This window comes from Varroa jacobsoni, unplaced genomic scaffold, assembly GCF_002532875.2.
Source record: "Varroa jacobsoni isolate VJ856 unplaced genomic scaffold, vjacob_1.0 scaffold_580, whole genome shotgun sequence".
In the NCBI taxonomy this organism is placed as follows: Eukaryota; Metazoa; Arthropoda; class Arachnida; order Mesostigmata; family Varroidae; genus Varroa; species Varroa jacobsoni.
In genome coordinates this window covers 68,289-96,138 of record NW_019213482.1, presented here as the reverse complement: position 1 = coordinate 96,138, position 27,850 = coordinate 68,289, and the positions used below count along the sequence as shown (strand labels likewise).

The 27,850-nt window shown below is 44.0% G+C and overlaps 1 protein-coding gene across 1 annotated transcript in view; it reads right to left on the bottom strand.

Annotated features, from left to right (window-relative positions):
- Window positions 1-115: 115 nt before the first annotated feature.
- PlexA (plexin A) overlaps window positions 116-27,850 on the bottom strand; it is a 70,504-nt gene continuing 42,769 nt past the window's right edge. Inside the window, exons 3-8 of the mRNA XM_022835278.2 lie at window positions 11,675-12,162; window positions 10,418-11,339; window positions 8,849-10,221; window positions 7,863-8,355; window positions 6,248-7,282; window positions 116-5,824 (exon numbers count right to left, since the gene is read on the bottom strand). Of these exons, the coding sequence (XP_022691013.2) occupies window positions 5,723-5,824; window positions 6,248-7,282; window positions 7,863-8,355; window positions 8,849-10,221; window positions 10,418-11,339; window positions 11,675-12,162 (4,413 nt within the window). The 3' untranslated portion in view covers window positions 116-5,722. The remainder of the gene's footprint in view (window positions 5,825-6,247; window positions 7,283-7,862; window positions 8,356-8,848; window positions 10,222-10,417; window positions 11,340-11,674; window positions 12,163-27,850) is intronic.

Below are 27,850 nucleotides of genomic sequence, written 5' to 3'. Positions count from 1 at the left end.
ATATACGAAAAAGGGAAGGGAATTATTTAAAATTAAAAAATACTATGGTACAAAAGTTGTTGTCGGTATATAGTTTAGCATCATTATCCATCAATGTCGCGATATTGTTAATATATCTTATGCGTTTTTGGTGAGAAGTTCAGTTAAACAAGACGGCTGTTGTCCAGTAGTCAGCCACTGCTGATAATTCGTATCGTATTCATTTCTTCTGTATCATTTATTATTTATATATATATATATAAGTGTTGCTCTCAGAGTGGAGGTCATGGGAGCTTATCGGAACCACGGACAAGCCTAGCACACACACCCTTAGTGCGTCCACAGTGTCGTCCATACATATGTATATATCGTCGCCATCATTTGTTTTTCATCGTTAGTTTTTTTCACATCTCATATATTGGACATAGTATATAATAATCAATCTCATAATCAATCGTCATTGTAATGACGATAATCACCATCATCGTCTATTGATATCTTTGTCGGCATTTTGTTAGCAGTCGGCGTGGTTATTTACAACACGCTGACTCCAAATAGAGTCTCTGTGTTTGCGTGGGAGCGCTTTTTAGTAGATGTGTTAGGGGTTTGCTTGTGTCGATTGGTGTCAATTATTTATTGTGTGTCCATTTTTTACAAAGAAAATGCTGAGACCTGCTCGGCACCCGGACGTCCATCATCTGACAGGCCAATTTGGTAAACCGTTCTACTAGCATACATTTAATTTTATGACTAAAAAAAGTTTGTTTTATGACTAAACAACTAAAGAGTAAGGGAAAGAGTTTTCATTTTTTACGTAGATCTTTCGTCTTATCCCGATGATAACGTTTTTTGTGCCCCTTTATCACTTCGTGTTGCCCGAAAAAACCTCCGACATTTTTGTCTCTGCAATATTATATGAGTAAAGCTGAAAAACCTTTCTTCGCTAGTTGTTAAATCAACCTTCATTTGTAATTCCGCCATTTTCATCCATATCGGACAGACAAAATATACTTACATATACTACTGCATATCTCTATAGTCTGAATGTGTGTGGTTGTGACAATTGGCAAACGGCGCCGCTATATGTAGCAGCTTGTTTTGTTTGGTGATATCCTTCATTTCTTATCGTTAGGGAATTATATGATCCGATCTCGCTGCGATCGGTCAAAATAGCATGACTGGGCAAATATAATTATATATTATTCATATTATAGGGATATATATTCGTTAAAGTGCCTATAGCAAAGAGATTGGGAAGCGGGAGCCCTGGGACCTCATATTTTTTCAAAGGCTTATCGGGGGCTGAAAGGAGTTCGTAATACATGATAATTATCAAATTTATGTTTATATATAATGTTGCTATTTCTGATTTGATGTTATAGAGTATATATATATATAAAGTTTAGTTATACTAGTTCAGTAGGTTATAGCAGTAATACTTATCGTAGCAATAGTAGTAGGGCATGTTGCTATCTGTGGTAATTCGGTTTGGCTAGAAAACGTAACCAGTGTCAACCTCACCGTCTTTCCCACAAAAGCTTTCTCCCTCCCTCATTTTAAACGTCACCCGTCACGCATGTTGATACAACTATTGACGATTTAGTAATGGAAAGTAGACAGTTACACCGTTTTCATGATATTTCGTCTCATCACGCTACATCGGTGTCCTATCGTAAGGTGACAATACGCTTTTACACAAGCCTTTACCTGCCACACCTGCGCGTGTGTGCTGTCCCATGAAGCCTTTAGCTGTTGCATAATATTCACATATGGCTTTAATATGTTTACAAATTATTGGCCTGTTTGCTTGGGTTGTTTGTCTGGAGAAGCAGAAGCAATGGGTCGAGGGGAGATATCAACCGGACAGAGATAGGCCGGTGGTCTGTACAAATAGTATCAATAATTATGGTGTATTGTTTCATCTGTTTAAGTTGCCCATCATAACTATCCTTTTCGCGAATAATAATTATAATCGTAATACCGTCGTTTTTGTCATCACCATTTGTAACCGTATATCCACTGCCTTCCTGTAGCGTCATGTTACCATCTACCATGTGCTGCACACCATTAAGAGCGCCGCAAGGCCCACTGTGTGCCACCCGAGATGATACGGGTCCTTTAACACACGCCTATATTCACGAAGTCGTAGGGTCAGATGATGCCGAGCACCAGGCTATAGCCCCATGCCACTGAAATTGCGTGTGAATATGATTATAATACCCATAGGCAAGCAGTTTCTTCGTGAGTGCACTGTATGTTTTCATAGACCATTTTTTTTTGTATAATATTTGTTTGCTCATTCCGTTCGATTATCTATTTCATATCGCAGTGTCACTCGTTCGGTATTGTTCTTCAGCTCTTGATATCATTACTTTAAGCACATTTTCGGTTCATATTTAGAAGTGTGTGCCTCTGCCTTTTTTTTTTGCTATTTTATCTATCTGACGCGGATTTCGGCCTCATCAGAGTCCAAATGGACGTGGAAAGAAACCTAATAGTTTAACGCTTATGGTCTTCATAATCGTCAGGTAATGCACCGGGATTATCAATATTGTCCATCTCAATCAGTTCGTCAACGCGTTCATTTTTATTAAATCATCTTCACTTTTGTATATTATTGTCGTCAATGTAATAATAACTATTAGGGACTGCCAATAGGATATGGTTTCTACCGCAATCTTAGATTAACATATATTTGCATGTATCTAGGCGTCCCAAATACTTCGTTTGGCCTATTTGTGTCGGGTGATTAGTAGTAGCAATAGACAGTCACCATCATTATGATCTTCTACATGTTCACCGTATCATTACACACACACACACACACACACACACACACACACATATATATATATATATAACTTTATATGATGCGTTACTCCCGCTTGTCACCTGTTTTTAGTTATCATCATCATAATCACCATTAAGATCTCCCACGAGTAACGAAAATAATAATTTATTATTTTCGTTACTCGTTCAAATCAGCTTCGTCATTATCGATATCGGCCTTGTTACTCAGTTATCCAGTTTATTTGTCCCCTTCTCAGAGTTCATCTCTTTCTTAATCGCTAAAACTGTACAGGTAGTTTCACACAACACTCGCTGTTTTTGACCGCCAACTGGGTTTCTCTTCATTCTACCGTAGAAGCCTCTCCCCATAAAAACATAGCCGTCCAAGATCCTTTATATCGTAATGGGAAGAGCGTAGCAACGAGTACATTAATGTATATGTATTATCGATTTTTCGGGAATGAATATGAATTTCGCACGGGATCCTCCGCCGTAGTCGTGAAATCGCTCTTCGTGTCACGAAATAGGAACGCTTTTAAAGAACGGTCTTTAGCAGAAAGAGTAAAGCGATCAAGAGCTAGAGCTAGAGCTTGAGATGTATGGAAACGCGGGCGCGAGGAAACGGGGTTTGGCATGGGAGAGTAGAGGAACGTCATAGGTATACTATATAGGAAAAAGAAACTACGTCAAAAATACCGATTCGAACGAATATGCAGCACAACAAAATATGGCGGCAGTAACAACGATTGCGCCGGGACGCCTGAAGAAGCCGCGGGACTTCGAGATATGTGGGTGTCTGTGTATTAATGCGATTATATATATATATAGTGCAACAAAACATTAACCAGCTGCTGTTTGATCAAAGAGTAGTAAACATCTACTCACGTGGAAAATTTACATTTACAGAAGTAAATACTATATACGTTTTTATTGTTCAATATGTGTTTTCCATAACAAGCAACTCATCAGTGCTATTACTATATGGTGGTACTAGATGTACTTTGTAATTGACGATTGTCGAACTCAACGCTAATTGTACGTTGGCCAAGCGTACGCTTCTTTTCAGGGCCAAAAAGTGAGCAATTGCTGGTAATGCAGTTACAAAAAGTTACTGTGGCGTACTTTGTATTGTTGTGTAGCTTTGTAAGTCCAGGCGGCAACTTTCGCCGTTTATCTCAGCGCACTATTAGGAACAAAGCGATAAAGGTTAACGCTTTCGAAATGTAAACATTATTATTATTATTAACTGAACACGTGGCAGTCAACCAAAGTGTGACGACTCAACCCAAATTGAAAATAAAAGTCTTTTTCTCTCTGAGAGAGAAAAAAAGAAAGAAAGAAAGAAAATTGTATGTGTAGATTCTTGTTATCTGTGTGTTTCTATATAGAATGCAAATAAAACTCTACGAGCTAATAAGAACTCATCTTCTTCGCTCACTTAGCTAACCACATTCTAAACTACCTCACCATTGAATAATTATCTCCGGCTGTTGCAGCTAGAAATACTGTGCCGTTCAATTGACGCAAGCGTATATTCGTAATAAGTCAAAAACAATGGACTTTTCGCGTTGCTAGGATTCTGATCGTTGCATGGTTTCTTGCCCACAGCAGGTTTAGAAGAGCCAAATAGATCGTTGGTTTACTGTCCATTCTCTGAGTTCAATGGACAGTCACCGCCGCGACCGAACGAAAGAATCACCTCGAGAAATTTTAGTGTCATTGGCTGGTAGTTTATAGGTCAGCACAACCTGCCTCACCGTTGACTGAAATACCTAAACGATTGCTAGCTGGGTCTAGGATATAGGCACATGTCGCCGCCTGAAGATTCAGCATGCCACGTTCGGTGTCGTACAGCCGAGCTCAACAGCAAACAACACAACTCTACCACCAAAAAAGAATGTATCCCATAAATAACTGAATCGAAATAATTTATAACCGAAACATTCACACACTGAACGTCGTATAACTGTATATATATTTACAATGGGAATATGGGGTATGATGCTGTGATAGTGTACAGTTCCCTTCTATTTCTGTTTCCTCCAATACCTGCCTACTTTGCCATGCCTGCCCACTTTGCCGTAGTATGAAGGTTTGCTGTTTGCTGCTGCATATTCAGCAGGTATCCGGTTCGATTCCACGATAAGGATGTTTTATAATCCGTGTGACAAAAGAGATGTGTTTGTGGTTTCCTAGCTGATCTTAGCTTGGTCGAATTTCGTCTCTTCCAGTCATGCTCGATACCGAGTTGAGTGAAAATCCGTTGCGGTACTAATTTTTATTTAATGTCGGATTAAATCGTTGCGTCTTTTCTCTTTTAGGGTTTCTGTACTTTATAATATTGTTATCGTTACTCTATTTCGAACTGTTGGAGAGGTTCCAGTTCATACGCCCGCCTCAATTCTCAGCTCGTGACTGTGGCTACGACGCTGTCGACTGTCTTCTTCTCTTTTTACCATGAGTTATTGCGGCTGCTGGCGCTTATTTCACGACGGTTGCTACCGATTCTTCAAAGGCAAAGCGTCTACCCATACCCTCGCCTGAAGCTTTCCAGTTTTCAATAAAGGGTCGCTTGCTGATATTATCATTACGCTGATATACACATACGATGATTGACATGGCTGTTTCGCCTTGCGTTGAATACAGTGCTGAAGTATGATTGATTTGTAGCTGTTGCAATTGAGGTAGGGAAGAAAAAAAAGTAGAGATGGCTGTACTGACTTGTGGTCGTAGAGTGCGTACGAGTTGTCGTTATGTGTGTCGTCGTCTTCTTGTGTGAGAGAATATTGTCTGGGGGAAAGGGATATTGTCGGGGGTTGATAAATTGGTATTATTGTCATTTCGTCACATATGAACCTTCACATCATCATAACGTTTGTCATCGTAGAACGATATTGATGACGTGAACTGGATGAGATCGTCGTTACACGTCAGCGGACTGCCAATGGGATCGTCATGCCTCAGTGTCTCCGTGCATAATTTTGTTGACTTGTGCTAGCCGCCATGCTAGCCGATTCTTCTCGGCGAATTCATCTTCCGTCAGCGTTAACAGCAGCTAAAAGATACGAAACGAACGAATATTAATAAATCGATATCTTTGTCGTTCATTCACAATAGGATACGTATAGAACTATATGAACGCTTAGGACAGCATGGGTGAATAGCAGATCCATGTTTCAGTAATGCTCAGCACACACGGATAAGATACGCATGTGATAAACAAATTTGCCTATAATTTGGCTGGTGTGGATGTATAACCATCGAGGTGGTACCGTTGAGGAAGTGTACAAGCTAGATTATACACGTTGAAAAAATAATCTTAGCTTACAACACATTAATTGATCTTTAATGTTCTCATTCGAAACATAATATTAGATAAAATTCAAGATGCGACAACGATGAATGGGTAGATCTGTTATTGAGCTTTATAAAAACAAGAGTTGATTTTGGATAGTCGTAATTTATAGTGTATACGTACTTGCTCGGTGTATTTAGCAGCATATTTGTAGAGTTCATTAAGTGCGACATTTGTATTGAACTCATGTGCGTGTAAGCGGGACTCCTCACCGAGCATCGCATTCATATGCTCGTCTGAGATCTGCGGCATCGCCCGGATATTGGCGTAATATTGTTCGACCAAATCCTTGTACGCAGGAATGTCCTTGGCGTATAGCAGCTTGCTGGACGGTGAGTCCTTGCCAAGTCGGTGGTCCGATGTGGAGCAGGCGTCCATGAACGTCTGTGCGACGACGCTTAGGCACGAGTCAACGATGTTGGATTTGTTCGTGTCGAACACAAAGTTAGGATTCTTGATCAGGTTGACCCAGAACCGCAACGGTAGCGAGTTCGATTTCCAGGTGTGGACAACCTCGGGATCCTGGATGCCATGCTGGATCGCTTGGTCATCCAAAAAGTCAAACATATACTTGATCGCCAGCGGAAGGGCACTTCCTCGGTGGGCCGTCGAGAAGATCGTCTCGAACAAATCGTCGACGAACTTCTGCAGGGTTCCTTTGGTCGCCAACAGGCGAGTTAGATAGATCTCAGATACCATCTTGTTACCTCGTTCATCTTTATCAGCATCGGCGTGCCGCACGAGATGCCAGTACTTGAAACCGCTCTCGAGGTCTCCGAGACCGGAGAGACCGTGCGGGGGCGGTGAGGTAGCACGAGACATCGGAGGCGACCGCTGGAACCCAGCCGTAAAATTTAGTGTTTCATATTTGTGGTACAGCGTCTTTTCGGCCGGAGTCATCTTCTCAGAAGTGATACTCAGGTTGTAGGTAGACGACTGCTTGGGCACAAGTACTAAACTGGCCCCATCCTGCACTTTGTAGTGCGAAAGCGTGTTAAGGCGGCGCCATTCGCCCTCTGACTTTGTGGTCGCGTCTTCATCTGAGAGAATTAGCCGCCCGGAGGTGCCTGTCCGCCACTCCAAGTCGAGGTCATCCTTGCACGGCCGTTGCGAGGCCGGGGTATTCTTGTAAATCGCATCAAGACCTTTTTCTTTCACCTATAAAAAAGGCGGGCAAATTTAAAGAAGACGACACGAGTGTAGAACAGGTTGCAGATTGGCTTGGTTTCTGGAAGGAGGCTACAAATTGATGAGATGCGCGTAGCTACACGCACGCTTTCTTCCTACTTTCAATTTCTGAGAAAAATAATAGCAAATCTTTAGAGTAACAACAGACTTCAGTGTACTATCCGCAAGGTCACAGCCTTCCGATAAAACGTATTGCAAGGTATAAAATGGCAACGAAATTCACGTAAACCAAACCATAATAATATATATGTTGAAAACACAGAAGTTTTGGTGGTATTATTTACCTACTTCTTTATGCGAAAGTCACCATTTGAGTAAGGATGCTGGAATTCTATAATTAGTTACAAACTTCCTGTTTATGAATAGGGTGTTTTTCTAAGTTTTATTGCCACATACATTTTTAAACGACGTCAGTTTCAAGGCCAACAGGCCTGTTAGTAAAAACATTTCGATTACAACGGCATCAACATACACGGAAGTGCTGAATTCTCTAACATATAATACGATATTGTTAAGAGAAGGTAAATTACACAAACTAAGACAGACTTACCTGCGAGATTGTGTCGCAGTCCAATACCCTAACGGGTATGTCCTGGCCCTCGGCGACGGCCGAGTCGATCATCCCGACCGACATATAATAAGACTGTGGTGCGATAGAGAAGTAAGCAGTGATTGATTTGTAATCAACGGACTGGCGAATGAGTTTCTCCTCACTGAGTGAGTAACGAGCCTCGCTAGTAACTGCATCGACCGGGCCTTTGTCCACCTGCTGCTTGATGGCTCGGAACAGTACAAACAACGGCTCGCCAGCGCACTCGCGCAAAAATTTATACAGGAGAAAGGTGAACCAGGCCGAAAGCATCTTCTCGGCCACTGACTCCGTCCTGCGAAGCAGTAGTTTCGGGTGCGATTTGCCGTCGATGCACTTCTCGATTAGGTCAGCGAGTAGTGTTTTCAGAATATCGGTGCAGTACTCCATTTTGCCTTGCAGTGTGACCATGATCAGAGATGCCACTTGCACGCGATCGCGCATTGAAAAGTACCTGTCAGATCAGGGCAAATCCAAAATAATCGACATAAAAAGAATGAGAAGACAATGATCATTTGGCTTGATTCATTGAATTGGTCTTAAAGTGGCGTTGATTAGAGATGGGAAGCTTCAATTGACGGGACATTATTATTTCACTATTTTTCTTAAATAATGTTACTTTTATTATATAGATCTCACGTTTGACAGCGACTTGTGACTGGTCTCTATAGTGTTGTTCTTCTAAGAGAAAGAAAATAAATCTTCGTTGACAAATGGAACAAATGGACAGGGCCGAAAAATGAAGCGCTCCATCTGCTACAGGTGGTAGCCTACAACTCTCTAAAAACCCAGGGCTTATTTGCAATCTACCCCACACCTTCTCTATTGCTTATACTTAGCTATAGGACTACGTCGCTGTAATTTCAAACTTCAATCCGGATCTAGGTGTCTGCCAAACAGGTGATACGTTCTGTGCAATCTGAAAACAAATTCGTCGTCTTACTAACCGGTTAGACTCGAGGGTTCGGATGAAAAGCAGCAGAAACGTCTTGTTCATGATTAGCTGTCCAAACATCCTTAGTCCTTTTTCCATGTACTGCTTCTTTACTGGATCGACCTGCATCTCCTTAAGCACTGGGTGGTCCTCGATGCTGGGGAAGAGGACCTTCATTGTGTAGGTACGATAGTCGAGAAACGGTATCCCTCCGGCTGTGATCTCCGATGTGAGGTCGGTCATCTCGGTCTGTAGTTCAGCGAAGGCCTCTTTGCATTCGGAAGCAACACGGAGCTCAAGCACGTCCATTTGCTCCTGCATGGTCTTAAGCACACGGGACGACTCTGTGCTCTTTCGGCGATAAGCAATTAGAATACCAATTACGATAATTATGAGCACCACACCTCCGCATATGACACCGATGACAATGGGACGTGAGAGTTGAGTGTCATGTCCGTGCGCCGCGTCATAGCTTAGCATTCCTATGGAGTACTTCAGTGTATCGCCCACTTCGACGATTACCTGGGGTATTCGGTTACGGTCAATCTGGCCAGATTCATCGAGTGCGGCCGGCTGTTCAGTTGGGGGTCGGCAAGTCAATTGGGTTCGGCTTAGCGAGGTGACGTTGCAATAACCAGCACCAATTCGAACCACGACGTCACTCTCCTGCGACGCGCGATCCAGATTCGCGCCGTTGATGGTAAGATAGTCGGATTTGTAATATTTGATGCCGCCCTCCTCGGCGAACGGATAGTAGGATGGGTCGGGGAACATCTGGAACTTTGGAAAGCCTTTGGTGGATGACAGGTGTCTTACTCCCTTGACATTATCCATCTTGAAGCCGTATTCCAGCTCAATGTACTCTTCGTCTTCGGAGAAGTTGAGCTGTTCCGGGGGCACCGTTGGTGTGCGGCACTTCATTTCGGTACTGCTTTCGGGTCCACACTTAGAATAATACTCGACACCGTCCAAGGCGACGTACATCATTGGTTCCTGAACCGAATTTAGTTGAGTACCTTTGACGATGACGGAAATGCCGCCACTTGGTATGCCACGGGGTGCAGCTCCTTTAATGTGACCGGCAACCGAAGCGCCCCCGCTCTCGACCTGGTGCACGTCGGGATCAGCAACGTACAGGAAGCCATAATCTTCGAAGTTTTTGAGACCACGGTCGAGTTTAAGGCGAACTTTGCCCTCTTCCTGTTTCAGAGATGATGATGTTATACACTCTACGACATTAGGTTTGCGCGAGATGATTTCGCAGGGCATCGCACCCACAAAAGCTTCGGCCCTACTGCCGGCGTCCATATGCAGGCCCCAGATGCGCAGTTTTGTTCCCCCACTCATGGGGCCCTTTGACGGATTGATCGAAGTGATACGAGGGTTCTGACACAAAAAATAACAAGAAACAATTTGTTTGCCAAAAAAATGACATGAGTTGTAATTGATATTAATTTGGTACACAAGCGGTTTGTGAGGTCTATTTATATTAAAACAATTTAGTCAGCGATATCATCATATACAGCGTTTGGTTTAAAAAAAAAAAAACGAAATTTACGACCTTACGAATGAGACCACTTACCACAAACGAATACGTGCTAACTGATCGTGCAATGTAGTCCCCGAGCACTTTGACAACGACATGACCACTGATGGCAGTACCAGGAGACGTCTTGTTGATGGTCGGCGCTCCCAGCTCGCAGACGATTCGGGTCGTTTTCACGTATTGATTCGGATGCGGTTTACAATTGATTTTCTCACGCTCCCCAAGATCCACATAGATACCATTATCCACGTCAGAGAAGACCCGACCGAGGTTGTATCCGTCAATGGTAATATTGGTTCCACCATCAAACGGGCCACTGCTTGGCGTCACCTTGGTGATCTGCGGGTCAGGGCAGGTTTGTGTTCGTTCCAGCCACTTGACGGTGTGCTTATGACATTGTTCCTGTACCTCACATGAGTTGGATTCTTGGCACCATCCGCAGCCGTATTTATCGTCCAGTTCGAGGCACATCCCGCAGTTGTCGCTCATCGACGAACAGCGGTAAACCAGCACGTGGATGTTGTCTGGGTTATCAAGCGGTTTCGAACCATCCCAAATAACGGCGAATGCAGTGGTGATATTCGGTGCCGTCGTGGCGTAGTTGAACTGCATCTGATCGCAGTAAATCGTGTCACCAAGCATCTGCGCGTTTACCTGCTTTACACGGCCCTCGATATTGAACTGGCAGACGAATTTTGTCTGTGCAATAAACGGTAAAATGTTATCGACTCGAACCTGGATTCGCTTGTTGATGCCCATTGGTACCAGTTGCTCCGGTCCCTTGTTAGTGGCGTTGATTCGGGGACAAAACCCGGGTCCAGATCGGATTGAAGATCCCACACTAGCAACGCCCGTGACCAATACGTCGTTTCGGCAATTCTCGCCGGTATCGTGGGTACAACGATGGCCACCCTCGCACCAGTCGCATGGGAACGGACTTGAGACGCACTCCGTACAGCTGCAAATAAAACCGCACAGGAAGAACAAACACAAAAATACAATAAATTGGTTACTGTTAAACCCTTTGCGTAGCTTTAACGTTGGGTAGAACAAATGAGAAAAAAAAACATTTTTCCAACTTTCTGGTGTAACTTATTAGTTCACAAGGTGTTTATGTACTAAATTGAATAAACATAGAAATTTGAACTATATTTACCAATATGGATAGAGCATAAATCGTCAGACCAATAATTTCTCTAACTTAGTTTTTAATTGCAGCCATTCTTTTTATATTGTTATACCAACTGTAATCAATAATAAATAATTATAACCAATCCAGTTGTTTCTACATACGATGAATAGGTGCTACAGTCGTAGAACGTGAAGTTGGTAGCGACGAAGTCCGGATTGTTGCGCATTCTTACGGACAGTTTGGCAGTAAAGTGATGTTCGCCCGGGGCGATCGCCGGTAGCGAGTCAGTATGCGGCGTCGCGCACTGGACTCCATTGGCTGTTTTCGTGGCGTTCGTCTCAAGCGTCTTTCCAAATGTGGTAAAAGCGCAGTAGAAGTTTCCTTCAAGATTCGGCAGATTGCCGATAGTTAGCGAGAGGATACGAGCTGTGGTTCGCTGAATTTTTGGGGGGTGCACCTGTGTGATCGTGGTACATTTGCCGCTCTTGTAATTCAGCCAGTAGAGAGGATCTTGGGCGGCCTGCGCACAATCTGAACGCTGACTGCATTTGTTCTCTAAGCTACACCATCCACAGTACGGGTCCTGGGCGCCCAGACAATCCACGCAGGTCTTATATTGAGAACACTCCTGTACATTCACTTTGGTGATCTGCGAATCAAATCGAGAAATAGATATGCAGTCAGCTAGCAAAGAAACAATTTCGGATCAAAAGAAAGCTGTTGAAATGTAACGTTTATGTAGAGGCGGGTGAGTTGGTAAGAAAAAGCTCACGCGTAAATTAGAAACTAGAACTAATTCCTAGGTCATATTAAATGATAAAAACATTATTATAATCGTATATAGATCTGTGATCAATGTTATGCTATTGATCAGATGTACACACCGAGATTTTACGTATGTCTGACAGTCCAATGGTAAATTTTCGCGCTACTTTAATATATCATGAATTGATAAGTAACTAGTCGAATCTGAGTTAGCGAGCGCCTTTCGTTAGTTAAACGTGACCTCATTCAGCTACTGAATGATATTATGACACATGGGCACTCCAGACCAGCCCGGTGCATATTCTTTTGGCTTCCACTTTGGCATGGTTTTACCCACCTTTGGTTTTTGCTAACTTACGATACTTAATTAATTAAGCCTTGATTAAAAGTTCTCAACCTCATATCATCTCTATTTGACAATTGTAGCGGAAGAAAAAATAAAAACGCCCAATAACCTACAAGCAAATCTGCCCGTACTCACTTCGTTCTCAATCTTCCACTGCCCTAAGTGGATTTAAGCATGTTGCCCTTTAGTACTCCCCTGCGGCAAGCTGAACGAGTTCGAAGCGATCGTAGAGATCAGGCTCAAGACCGAAAATCAAATCTTCCATCACACCAGACTATCACTAGAAGTCGTCCCGTTACTAGGCGACCCAGCTTCACTCTCTGAAACACCCCGACCTAGGCAGACTTGCAAGCCAACTACTCAAATGGCTTGGAGGCGGCAATTCTCAGCAGCTAGAGTCTACGATCATTTTATGAGTATCCACCCCCGTTTCATCGTGAAGGTTCAAAAATAAGTAGACTTCCTTTTGTCTGGGAGATCGTTGGCGTTTCAAGCTCGCCTCCGGAAAGGAGACGAAAGGAGGAACATTTTTTCCTTTGTGCATGTACCCCCCCCCCCCCCCTCCAAAAAGCGTTCTCCAAGTTTGTCTAAGTCTTACACTGACACACAAGCATCCAGTCAAATGTAGCGGAAAACTTCGAATGAAAATTTGAGGTTACAGATGGCGATAGCTGCTCTGAAGGCCAAAATCCGAATCAGCGAAATGTCCATTAGTTCCCTCACGGTTCTCTTTTGAGAGCGTACACTTATGGACCAAGTTACCTTTTTATCTCGTGTTTTCTGATACAACCAGCTATACCGTATCTAGAGTCTTCATATCCTTTACTATGGGTTGGGCCAGGCATTAGTGGGCAACAGTATTTATTTCGGAGGCTCCCTACTGAGTTTATCATATGTGTGCATGTGAGCTTCACATGTCAGGAGTTCATGAAGCTTTTGTCCTATAATTCCTGAATAAAATGCTCTGAAATACAGAAATAGTTCGAGCGTTTTCTTTATATATAGGTACATCACATGGGGGCATTCTGTGGGCGGAACTGTGAATTCTTGAAAGAAAAGTCCATTAAACACTCTTGTGACATAGTTAACGAGTAACAACAGATTTGCAGGCAACGATTCGTTAATTAGTGTGCCAGCCTCATGTAGTTGTATTCATGGAGATATTCATTGGACACTAAGGTGCCTGCCAAGCTACACTGCACACATTATTGGTCCTAACTCACTACCGCTAAACATGAAAAAGCTTTCCCTATCGCAGGACTACTATATATGGCGCGTTGCAATTAGACGTGTGTTTTTGAGCAAAGTTAGCGTTGTAGACGCCACATCATGCAAAAACCCTGTAGCTGAATTTTTAATTAGTTTTTTTTAATCAAATATATCATGCAGTCGTAATACGCCGCTATTTGTTACCGGCACGATTCGTGTCGGGCTTGATATCAGTGATTGAACACTCTCCTGTCGCCCCTTTTTGGTTAGCTCAATTGTACAAGATGATATTACGGTAACATTACTTACCGTTAATGAACGAAGAAATCGAATACCTAAGAAAATATATCAAAACAGAAACTTTCTCCAAAAGCTATTCAACTGAACTATTGGCGTTCCGAGTGTAGAAAGAGTACGGTGTTTTATCCCATATAGATTGCAGTATTTTTCAGTCAGTTAGCTTTGCTATAAAAGTATTATCCTGAGCAAGAATAACATATCTCGCTAAGTTATTGGCGTAACATCAGCAACAGCGGCCGAAGTTGTGAGGTCTGTAGGGATTTGATAAGACGGTCCCCTTCGTTGAGACGGGCTAGGTTTACGCAGAGTCGTAGAGTCCTTCGTTGACGTTGAGTTTCTTCGTTCCTAAGTCGCTTTCGCTAATAACGGACGCTTGGCATATCGCAGTCCAAGTGTATAGGAGTTCTGCTGTTGCTCGGATAAAGCACTTTATACCGCTTACCCGTGACTCTTTAAGAGGCATATGCGGCTGATAATGATGTTGTTATACAAGTAGCATCCTGAGTGTATTACGCAAAGCGTACTATTTTGCCTTTAGCATCAGATATGTTTATCCCAGTTCACTTTATAGCCCGATCCACGAAATCAACGTTAGATGTTATTATACACAGCCAAATGTTTTGTGAGCCCGGTAACTCCATAGTCGTATAGTTGTCTTTTTGTCAAATCAAGCTAAATGCCGCAACACCTGACTTAACTTAGCAAACAATTAACTATATAGCGTAGTCAATTCCGTTACTTCAGAAAACTACCACGATTTTTCTACAACTGTCCTTACAATTTTCGAAGCAAAAGTTTCCAAATTTCATGCAGCCAATCCTACACTATATCTATCGGCCTTACGCTTTTCGTACGTCTACCTGAATCATGCTAGGTTGTTCTTATCTCAGTATTGTAACCAGTTGCCTCCACAACTCTTGCGTATTATCTAGAAGAAAGCTCGCAGACGTTTTCTTCCTCCGTTTTAAACTTCGCCGTGTACATCTGCCTTATTCTTGACACACTTCCCTCCCAAGATAGGACACAGAGCCGTGGAGGTGGAGTGACACACGTACGGTATCGCTACATTTATGCTGCCGAGCGCCTCTTTCCATTTCTCACTTAGCCACTTTCCCTGGAAGATTCCTGACCAAACCAGACGTGTAGCTGGATCTTGCGGCTACGTTCGAGCTTTTCTACTCTTATACCGCTTCGTTTTTCCGCCCTTCGTTTCGTAGTTTTCGGTCTTCGCGTGTTGCCGCGTCACTGTGAGTATCTTTACCCACAGGAGAGCGGGAGACGGGCGGACGTTACCCGACCGCATGAGTGATGATTGTGAGCTTCACTGTGTAGAACTGCGTCGACTAAGACATATCACAGGACCAACCATGGCAAAGCGAGCAAACGATGGCAGTCTTCATTCAACTCGACCATGTTTGAGAAGGTATGGTGAGTGCGATTCGTCATATTCAGAACTACATTACAGCCGAAATCCGCTTTTTTTTTCCTATAAGCATTACCTGCTTGCAACCCCCGCAAACCAGGCAGCGTGGAAATAGTTCACTCACATCTTCTTCTATTTCTGCGCAAAGCACGGTACTTCAACCGACATCAGCCTTCGCGGCGTCGTATCGAGCCCATCGAAGCTATATAACTGTAGGGTGCATGTATCGTGAAAAGTGATACTTTGTTCTCAGAGAACTCATCTCGTAGTCGCCCCGTTTTTTAGCCTCAGTCCTCACCACCTTAGGCCCATGCCTGCTATGTTTGCAAAGGATTCTTGGGTCTCTTGATACGAGCCACCATGAACAGTTGGAAAAGGACGATTCCGTAAGAGTTTTACTGCAGATATTGCCCGCCAGCCAGCCAAACCTCACCAAGTGGGTAAGGAATGCGAGGCCGACGACATAGGAGAACAATCGCAATACTGAACACCTTGACAAGGAGGACCTATCCCGACAAACAGAACATTTGCTTATACGTAACACAAAGCAACTTTTATGTGAAACGATTCAAGAGTGACCTTGCAGAGCAAGAACTAGGAGATCGTTTCGAAAGTTGCGAGTGAATTTTCCCTTACACTTAAACACACAGGTAGTATCGCGTCCAGCATCTGTCCTAACTTGCCCTTCGTTTTACTTGCGCTCTCATGCTTTGAAACCATGAAACACGAACGGCACATGCTCGGCTATCGTGTAAATATCGTAGAAAGAACACTTTCCAGAAGATAGTCGAAGATAGAATCCTTGAACCGTATTAATTTATCCAGTCGTCGTACGCACACACAGCAAAACACAAGGTTTGCACTCGTTCGTGTAACGTTCCCCTTTTACTACTTATGTCAGATACGGCGTTCGGTCTCCGGCTTCTGTCACTCACGACACCGGTGCGATATTACGGCAAAGGGCAAGTGTAAGGATAGAATTGGCTAGAGGTGAAACTTTTGCAAAAGAGAGAGGAACTACCAAAGACGAAACGTACTAGGGACGGCCCGGTGGTGACGGCTATCGGTGTCCAATAGCTATAGGAGATCTGAGACATCGAGGAGTAGGAATAAAGGCAATACACCACATGTCGAGAAAGTAGAGGATGCGCCAGGATCCTTACTCCTGGCGGAGTGACCTAAGTACACTAAGACTTGATTCAGGAGTAGAGAAGGCGCTGAAAATGAGGACTCTTGGGAGAAAGGCTTCGCTGCAGAAGTTGGCGGAAGTGTAACCATCGGCTTGTGCCATTTCCCGTTAGGCGACTTAAACAGCATCAACATCGATTCCGCATGATGTACATAATGCCTAATGTCTGTGCGCCTAGCTGGCCTTTAAAGACCAGCAGACACAGTCTTCCAAGGGTTTCGTAGGAGAAAGAATCTACATTTTCGACTTTTCGCAGAAAGATGGTGAAAACGAAGCGAACAGAGAGAACTTAAGTGCGATCGTAAATAACAGAGATTGCAAAAATGGTAAAAGAGTAGAAGAAGCGCTCGTCTAAAGGTTTCGCTCTTGACTCAATCTGATTTCGCTAGCAAGAAGGAGGCAACCTTATGCTGCGGTCGGCTGCTGAAACAGAACGAATTGACGCATGGAACCGCAAGCCGAAGTGCTACACAGAGTTCAATAGAACGACCAGAAGTATAGGCCAAGTCGAAGAAAAATACCCACAGACATATATTCACACAGAGATGAGAGAGAGCATGAATATGCGTATATTTGTTCGAGGAACCGCTACGGCCTAGACGACTTTAATAGCTGAGGCCTACGTGGATGGTAGCGCTGTCTGTCGAATTCGTTGTTCGTATTCGGAGCTACAATAAGTCAAGCTACCGTACGTTGGTTGTTCATTTTAGTACCGCACACTATATAAGGCAGTATATGGGTGGTGGGAAAACTCATTGTGAAACTTTACCCTTTGACGTACAGGGCTCCGCGAGGCTTCGGTGGTGGAGGAGCGTAGGCCCCGAGTATAACGGAGGTCTCCTAGGAAGGGCAAAAAACTGAAAAAGAAATCCACCGTTTGGCACCAACACGATGCCTTCGTATCTTTCCGTGCCGGCGCGCATCACCGCATATCGAGATGCAGAGGAGCAAATCTCTACGACCCAACGAGGCTAGGCTGACGGTCGCGCGACGCTAGTTGGAGATGCGGGCTTCGATAGTGGCGTCGTCTGAGTTGGTGCACCCGCAGGCAAACGCTTCCGGCACCACGATTCAGTGAGCATTTTCCACATGGCTGAGTATGTTTTGACATGTTTGTATTTCGTTGGCTGCCAGGAAGGCATCTACCAGAAGACGGAAAGCCATGGGGGGCAGCCACAAAGGACGAACAACCCAGCGAGCATAGCCATGTCCATGCGAAAGCAAACTTTAGGAAGAAACAAGTTGATTTAAAGAACACATGCATACAGCGCTTGGTTTGCAGCCACTGTACAGCGTACTAGTTTGATACAAAGTGCAATATCCAAGTTTAATGTTCGCCCAGTTTGGTGGTTCCCATTCGGCAGAATATATGTAGTAGGTTTTGGTTTCCCCTGACGACGACGAATTAGCCCCAATCCACTGCGTTACTTCACTTCGATGGCGAACCAAAAACAGTGTGATACAAAAAAACTATATTTAGTTTGTCAGGAATAATTCAGCCGAGGCTTAGTTCTTTTCACATGCCCACACATTTTCGCGTTTTCTATTTTCGGAGCAAAACGGAGCAAACCAGAAGGTCAAGAAATTCAGGGCAAATTGAATCGGGATATTGTATGTGTACGAATGGCCATGTGGAGTGGTCGCGATGGGTGCTGGAATCGTTTGTGCTGGGGGACCGTAAAATGGGGCCGATATCAAATTGCATTGGCATGGCGTGACATCTGATTCCGAAATTGAAAGCTGCCGACGCACGGTCGAGACCCAAGCTGAATCCTTGATTAAATAATCCATTCCATGCAGTCATTGACATGAGGGACCACCCCGTTTCACCGTTCGTCCGAGGGGTCCCGTTTCTCCGTCTAGACACATGTTTAATTATAATGCCCCTATGCTCCCCAGCCTCCGACGTTCCCCATTCCCCTTGAATATTTCGTTGCTTGTGGTACAGTAAGTCCATTGGGGGCCCTTTCTGCAGCCTCCAATCGGGCTCTACGAAGAGACTTACCCTCAAAGAACCCTCCAGCGAGGGAAGAGTTTCAGCGAGGGGGAAAAACCGGTCGAGACGAGGTTCACTTCAGTTTTGCATCGGTGCCCCAACACGTCTGTGCCCAGTACGCATCAGCCGACTTCGTACGCAAGTATCGATTGTGCTATGTTCCGTTCTGCCGATCGAGAGGCCAAGAGCCCGCTCGCGCGTCTGTTGGCCCTTTCTGTTTCCCCCAACTACTGATCGGGAAAGTCTGGAGGCGATTGGAGGTTCGACGCTTGCGGCTCATTCCTTTACATCTGAGATCTTCTCTCGGCTTATCTAACTACGGAGAGCTTACCAAAGCACAAGCGCAATAGCGTGGGAGAAATTCGCCCACCGAAAAAATTCCAGAAAGGAAAATACAAAACACGCTTAGTCAGGTGCCTGTATATAATGTGAATAAGCTGATGTGCGAGTGTTCATAAACGGAGACATTCTTTGCCGAGCACTTGTTTCTTTATGCGTGCATGCTTTTTGCCAGCCTTTTAGCGTGAACTTAGCTATTCTGCTCTATACAATTCTACCAATTTTCCAAGCTAAACAAACAACATTTTTGAAGACTGGGACGCAAAACTTTCGGTCCAAGAAACAATAATTGCTGTTCGACGTCATGCCATTAATTACAACGCAAACCGATGCTCCCATTTGGGGCTGGCCACTGAAAAGCCAAGGCAGACGCTCTCCCTAATCACGTTCTTTTTCATCCGCCTATGTTTTTCTGCTATTTTCGAATTGCGTAGCATAGAGTTCCTCCTACACCAGCAGACTGCATTGCATCGCAGAGGTCCTCTCCATCTCGTAGAGAAAATCCAACCAAATGGAGAAGCGGCCGGCAAATTGAGTGGAGTCGGCAGTAACAAACATCGAGAATCCAATCATGGCTATAGCCATTGAAAAGAAAATTCATCGTATCCTCAATCCTACTTTCAACTGAAGGCCACCATCTACCCTTGCCGACTACACTTTCAGCACAAGAAACACTATGTGTGTAGCATCTGGAGACCGCGGGAAAAATCATTGCTTCTAAGGCGGTAACCCCGTTGTGAGTGCGGAAAAAATAACCACCGCAGAGAGCCCGAGTTGATTCATTCGCCAATACCGGTGTTCTGCCAACTGCCAAGCTACATCAGCTCGCAGGCAGACTACCTGGTTGGTAGGCGGTATAATTGCCTTTTCCTGGCTCGGCCTGCCCTGCTGTGTCCTATCCTAACTGTACTAACACGCGAGCCGCAAGCTTAGTGTCAGTGAAGTGAGTCAGGATGTACTAATGGCCAGATGCTATTTTTATAAGGGGTGCGCATTGACGTTCGTTCTAGGATGTTTAACGCAAGATTTTTCTTTCAGGAGACATTCAATCTCAACGGATGGCAGAACCGATTATGATAGTTGAAATGAGAAATTTAGTCGCTTCATTTTCTCGGTAGCTATTTCCTCCTTTTCGTTTGTTGCTTATTCTAGTAAAGTGATACCCATGAATAGTTCATGCCACATAAACGGTAGTAAGCTTGACATAGACATATTGTTGGCCATTTATATAACGGCTTTGCTGAACTCCAGTGCCATGAGATGATTTTACCTATACAACAGACTTACTGGTGTCGTAGTGTTGCTATTGTCACGAGCGTGGACGTCTTGTTGACACATTCAATGAAAGCATGTTTGTCTACTATCCTTAGCACTATCTATGAAGAGGCATGTTGAGGACTAGGAATAAGCTGACCCGAGCCAGCCGTCAGATGTAACGACGTTTATCGGTGACGATATTCCTAAGCGCTAAAGTTACGATTTTCGTACTTGGAATGAGCGAGCTAGAAAAGCAAAGAGCGACCAGCCACTTTAGAGGTCAATCCAATTGCTATCGTTCGAGACGTCTCCACCTTGTTATGAGAACAGGTTTCTCTGACAAAAGTTCCTATCGATGGCTGAAGCTCACGCCTTTTATCACCATGCTGAGCAACGGCTGAAACCGATGGCGGTTTGTCGTCGGTAGAAATTATCCAACCCGTTTTACTTTAAGGATGCGTATATATGGCAGCATATAAAGAATGATGGCTCGGCAGACCTGTAGCAGATGCGAGGCGATTTAAAAATCCCGCCAAAGCATCACGAACGTGATTTTTATCGATGTGAATTGGCTCAAGCAATCGCCCCTCTGTAGACAGGGTATAGACATATAAGTACGTGTGGCCTGTTGCTGTATGTTGTAACGTAACGTAGCTTAGCCATTCGTAAATTAGACTGAATAAATAAAATACTGAACTGATTGCAATAGCACCAGCGAGCCATTACGAATATGGCATAAATGTCTATTAGGTAAAAATGAAACAATTCGCTCTAGGTACTATGCGCTATGGCCTTACAGCCAAGGTGTCCCTTAGCGTGCTGGCCAAGAGTTAAACAAGTTGGTATTCGACAGAGACATTTCAACGTTTCATTAATGGTCTAAGGCAGGTGAATTGGTTGCAAGCTTCTCCATCGGTGTATCCTCGCCGAGTTACTCTTTTATGTTATCTGTATGGATGTATTAAGTTTTTAATTTGCTATAATCAACTTAATGTCTCTTTCATTCTATTAATCTATTTCATTGCATTGTCTGTATAGGACGTAATAAAGAATTGAGCCATCATCGGTACCAGTAACCGAGCCGTGATCTATTGTGAACAATACTGTGCTAACATTAGCGTCGTTCAGACCGGTGCGCTAAGAGCGTATCCGACTCCTGCCTTAAGCACTGGCTGATTTATCAACGTCGGCACACCCCACCCACCAATCACTCCGCTACATGAATAGGAAATCCGAGTGACGTACCAACGCGCCAGCAACAAAAATTGTGCTAGACAACCTCAATTGATCAGAAAATCCGCCTAGGCTTTTCTTGATGCAAGTTTTTCTCTAAAATTTCTACCTGCTGCTTCTACTTTAGCGCAGAGTCACTCCTGATGTCCACACACAATCAGGTACAGTTATATACCTGGTAAAACTTCCGTAGCCGAGTGTTTCACCATTCATTGATGTGCTGTACTTTTAAGTAAAACAGGTTACCCCAACACAAACGTAGAAGCAGCAGGATTGTATTGTACTGGTTTTCCCGCGTAAGCTGCAATTTCGTTCCATGTTCGTTTGTTGATGAGTGATCACTGAGTTATATCTGATATAGGACGAAGTAACGGTAAAAGTATTGCGTTGAGATTCGTTACCAAGGAATACCCGAAAAGCAAACGTGTCGATATATTTATAAATCTGCAGCGCGGGCCAATACGCAGGAAAATAGAAAGATAACGGGTCACACATTGAATGCAGGAAAAAAGGTTCGCCTTGCTTATGACCGAACCCATATATATCCGGATTGAGTGCGAGGCTCATCTAATCCAACCCACTCAATTTCTTTCTGCGCAATACATCCATGTAATGGTAAAAAGCCCTTCTTATTTTCTCATAATGTACTTCATGCAGCAATTCAGCTTATTGCTGCTACTTCAACACGAGGTCTGCGAGGAAGTCTCTATGCACCTCATACTTGTTAATGACTCGAAAAATATGCGAAGTGTAAGTAGTAGAGTGCTAGAGCGGGTGAGATGGGAAATGTCGAATGAAGAAGTTAGTTGTCCTGCCTCTCTCCCAATGTTTCTGATATTCCAGTTCTGTGCTAGTCTCGAATATTATGCACAAGGTATGTAACTGTCCGAGAAAACTTTGCATGCACCTCCTACTCTGTGCATGACGCAGCCATATCGCACTGCACGCCATACGCCGTTTATGCGAGCGAACCCAGCTATGCTACGCCGAAAATGTGGGGTGGTCCAACAAATTCAGTTGAGATCAACTTATCTTAATAGCATACAAGCAAGAGTGAAAGGAAAGCGAACAATCTAATAAACTTTAAATGAACACCAGGGGACTTGGTTAGGGCATGAAACAAGGGTAAAATGGGGGGAAACTACTACCTATGTTCTGTAGGCTTTCAAGCCCTACTGCGTCCACCAAATTCGGCTGCATCCGGGCTCTCCTACGAAAATGTCAACCGACCCATGGACTTTCAAGCTCTTCGTAGGACGCCACATTATTGGCGTCATTTTGATCTGTAAATAGAGATTCTGCTCTAATGGCACTGCAAAGTAGCCACACTTATGCTCACGCGATCCACCGTCTTCAAAATATCGTGTGATTATCCAATACTCTAACCAAATGGTGCCATTGTCGACTACGAATTTCTCTTGCTGCCCTCATCTAGACCCATAGCTAGGCTGCGTGGGCAATCCGAAAGGGGTCCGCTAACTCCTAAAGCATCTAAGTGTCACTTGCCTTATGGCATACACATCAATGGTATTTTAAAACCAACACTCCTTCGCTCTTCTTTTGCTTCGTCTACTAGGTCAGTTGCCCCAGCTCCTTCAGTCTTTTTCCCTCTTTTGCTTTATCCTCTAATAGATTCTTTTACCTCAACCCCCAACAAGCAGTTACTTCCCCATTTATTCGTACCAGCTCGTTTTGACATGTGTATGTCTGATAATGCCGCATGGATGCTCACTACAACTACTAGTAGCATCCGCTTTTTCCTCGCTGGCCCCACTGAATAAACGAAGTACAATGCTAAAAGGTTAGATAAATAGCGCTACGAATGTTGTCTTTTTTTCGTTACCTGTCGGCAGGAAGCAATGTGCGTGTGGTACCATCGGGTAGCTGCTATAGAAGTGGGAAAGCATGGCAGGCGCCAACCTATTTTTCTCTGCCTACACCATCCTTTACTTTGCCCCTGGCCCCGTTTTCCCTCGACCACGCCCAAATCCCTTGCTTGAACGCCGATAACTGCTCTTTCAGAACCAAACAGATCCATTGTTCTTCTCGCGCCAGTGAGATGCGCAAACTACTGAGGGAGACTTGGCAGGCTAAATAGTAATAGACGCTGAAGAGGGAGAGGAGATGCAATGAAACGTAAAATTTCTTCGTCCTTTAACTTTTTCCCATTCTCGCTTTTTTCTCATGTTCTCTATGTGTACCGTATGTCGTTTTTTTTTTACCAATGTTCAGCACCTGGGGCCCAGTGCTGCCCTTTCTCGTTGTAAAGACTACGCTTAACAGTAGGATAGATCACCATCAGAAAAGCCTCTCTCCCTCGCGGCGGCGATTCCTATTCACCAACTTTTTCTAGAACTCGGACGGATCTGCTCAGTTTCAATTTGAACCCTGTTTGCCCCTCGCGCTAAAATAAAATTCGATTGTTCATTATTCTTCATTCAAGTTGAATTAACATCCCATTAAATTCCCTCTTAGCCCCCGTTGCTTCGCGTGTGCCGTGCCGCCTTGGCTCTTCGCTCGTATGTGGGGTTCTGCCCAATTCCGACTTTCTCGGTTCCTTGGCACCGCTAGCAAGTACCACAACCGTAACAAACTGCTACCGAACAAGTGTAGTAATTTTAGCGTAGTACACATCAACTTTCAGCTTGCTGCCGCTTGGTGGCGCTGTTAGCTCTGATGAGACAATTAAAGAAGAATCGGCGGTCTTGTTTCCATAGAATAAAAAACAAACGTACTTCTATGCAAAGCCACACTCATGATAGCAAAAACAGAGGGATTCCCACATTACAACGGACCATTTACATGCAGACAAGTACAGTGCGTTATAATCGGACATTTATATTGTCGACTAGAACGAGTTTCAATTTAGGTAGCCTTAGAGCTTATTTGCAATGACTGTTGGTTAAAAGGATGTTTTATGTAGTAACAATAAAGCATGTTATAGGTTAATGTCATCCTAAGGATCGTTTCATTGCATCGGTTTTTATTGTGCTCAAATAGAGTCCTTAGTGAATTTCAGCAAAATGAAAGCCTTACACTAGAAGCTTCCAGAATTAAATCTTGACTCGTCGGCCAGCATTGACATCGCCAATGCTCTGAGCGCTGTTATAGATACCGTTTCCTGGGTATCGGTACTTTCCGTAGAAAGCAAAATAGACCCGAAAATCACAAGTTCACCGAGTTGTGATGGACCTTTACAGAGTGCACCCTCTTCTTCGCTGTCGGCCACCTTCCCAGCTTTGAAAGTGATAAATTGTTACTATGATGGCCTCTTGCCCATTTTCCTTTCCATTTACGCTTGCGTTTTTTCGTCTCTCAGTTTTTTGAACAAAGTTTCATAGAGGGGTAACTTTGATACCGAGTATCATTTATCCCCCCTACACGCTGGCATTGGCCAGACTGGGGATTCATACAAAAAAGTTGTCAAACGCTTACCGACATGAAATAATAATGAACTGTTTCATCTTCAACGCGACCATATTACAATTCTCTTTCGTTACGCCGCTGATCGTCCGTGTTTTTCGCTCAGCAACAAAAAATGCTGGGCTATTTTTCTAACATCATAGACACCGCTGCAATAGTTACTTGAAAAATTATAGAAATTCCTACTACTCACGCATTGAACCTAATTTGTTTATAGTATATTATTATTTATTATGATGATGAGCAACCTACTCAAAATTACTTGAGATAATTATATGTGCTTGTTGGCTATTGTTATCATTCCCTTCGTACCATTCTAGCTATTCTAATTTCTAGCAAAAGCCTTCGCAATGTATATTGTCACTACATGAAGAACCATTATCTCCAGATACAGACTTTACCATAAACACTTTAAGCAGAGTGACCCTGCAGAGAGAGCCCCTCTATCTGGCTTTTTCCTCCACACGTTTGCCTAAAGGATCGTTGCTTGTGAGCTTTTTTCGACATACATGCGTATGTACGACAGATCACGTTGTATGACAGGCTCTCACAAGTCACTTCGGATTAGTAATGTCAACCGGTTTGCTAGACTGGGCTGGAAGAGGTTGACCACCTGCATACGAAAGCAGATAAATCGCTACACCCAATGGTCGAATCCAACTCTCTCTACGGATGTTTAACCGACACAGCAAACAGGACCCACGAAGTATGAGTGATTTACTTCATGTTAATGCTGCTACAATCGAGCTAAAAACCAAGATCGAGTTCTGTGAACGTCTGTTACCGCGGTTCTTCCCCTCGGAACTTGCGACTGCGAATGTTCTTTCATTTCCTCCACGCCTTGCCTCTACCGAAGTAAACGGATCATACTGGCGAAGAGGCATAAATGTGGATCAGACCTTGGAACGTCGCTTTGTTACCAGTGTCCGATTTGGCCCATTCCGCTACTAATGGAATAGCTTGCGTCAGTATCCCGCGGTGATCAACTGGTTTCTCAGCCCTGCCTCTCCCCCCTATATCTGAGAAGAAGATCTATCCATGTCGTAGAATCCTTGCTTCCATTGCACCCTGCTCGCCTGACTAACCCCCATTTTTTTCGGCCTAACGCAACAGATATGCGCACATGGCCAACCAAACCAGTCAAGCTGGCTTCCTCCACGACTGACAGCCGGCGCTCCGAAAAAATTTCGGGACACGCGATATCCTTCTTGGGGCTCTGTACAGGGCTAGCCTAGCAGCCTTTCCGGATGAGTCGTTCTTGAACTCGAAGCATACCAGCTACTCCTCTAGGTCCTCTGGCCTTCTTCGGTTGGAACAGCACACATCGTTCGATTGGGGCGCGAGGGATAGTTGCCTACTCCCTTCCTCTAATGAACCTACATTGCCTGCACCATTCCTTCAAGCCATTTACCCCCCCCCTCCCCGCCCCTTCCCCAAAATCGACGAATAGCCGAGGGCCGGAAAGAGTATCACCACGCCAACTCGATCCAAGCTTTTAGTATATGCGTTTTACAGTGCGATAGCTAGCCTTTGTGCACACGGTGCACTAGCTTCATTTTATTCCTTAATTCGTTCATTGTTACTAACCGCTATTTCCTTCTGGGCTGAATTTAACCCTACTATCCGTAAATGGCTGATTTTCGAACTGTGCAGATTTGTGAAGAAGCAGCTCAATTCGGCAAGCATCATTCTGACGTAGATACAGGACTAGCTTTACAGAAATGAAAACCATAGTCCACGATATCGTTAAGCGAATTGTCGGTGAGTGAATTTAACCAACTATATTCTAGAGCAACACCTTACATAAGGTCTAGTATACGGAAAAAGCCTATGAGAAAAAATCTCTAACATAACAAAAATTACTTTTCCGCGTTTACTGACTAACTTTGTCTTTACTTTGTATTACCGACTTATATTCTTGTGAAGCCTCCAATATGCATTATCTAGTTAAATAAAGGGAAAAAGAACGATTAGTCTTAGCAGCCTCCAGTTCTGGGAGAAGCCAGTTTATGCGAAACAGGGCGTGAAGTTCTTCGTGGATTCGCTGAAAGGGTTATTCGGCCGATCTGGTAACACACACACACACACACATGGCACAAGCGTACTTTCTTCGAACTGTCCTAAATTCAGCTCATTGTGGCTTTTCGAGGCCATCACAGTCCACGCTTGCAAGGTCGCAAGGTCAGTGCCCGCATAGAAAACAATATGGAGACGACAAAAGGAGTAAACGGTAGCAGCTGCGTTTAAGGCGAGGTAGTAGCTGCAAAAGAAGGCACACAAGTCTGGAAAGCATTCAGGCGGAAGTAGTCTAGAACGTTGGAACAGTCGAACAGGGAAGGACCCACTCGACTAGCGGTTGAACAGTGCCATTGCAGTGAAAAGAAACAAATCGTGAACAAATAGTAGTATCTATCTAGCGGCAGCATCAACGCAAGCCGTGTTGTTACTGTGAAGCTACAATGCTCGAAGTAATCGAGTGACTTTCTGGACAACGAACCGTAGAATCTCTATATAATAATCTAGCATAAGGGTAGGCGTTTGTTGCCAATTGCTTGAATTATATACTAGCAGATTGTGCCACTCGAATGCTTGTATAGGAATGTATAGACCGAAATACGTACCGTAAAAACGAGGAATGGTTCTGGCGGGTAAGACGATTTAGGTATTACACCGCGCCACTTCAAGCTTTCGTATAATAGATACGCTCAAAAATAACACATCAGCGGGAAGTGAAGACAGAGCCGTGTGATTAAGTCATTATTTTGAGCCCTCTGCCTTTGCTTGCCTGCAGGCACTGCGGTTGGTATCCATGGGTCCAGCGCATTCGAGTCGGTAGGCCTCTCGACCTAACAATATA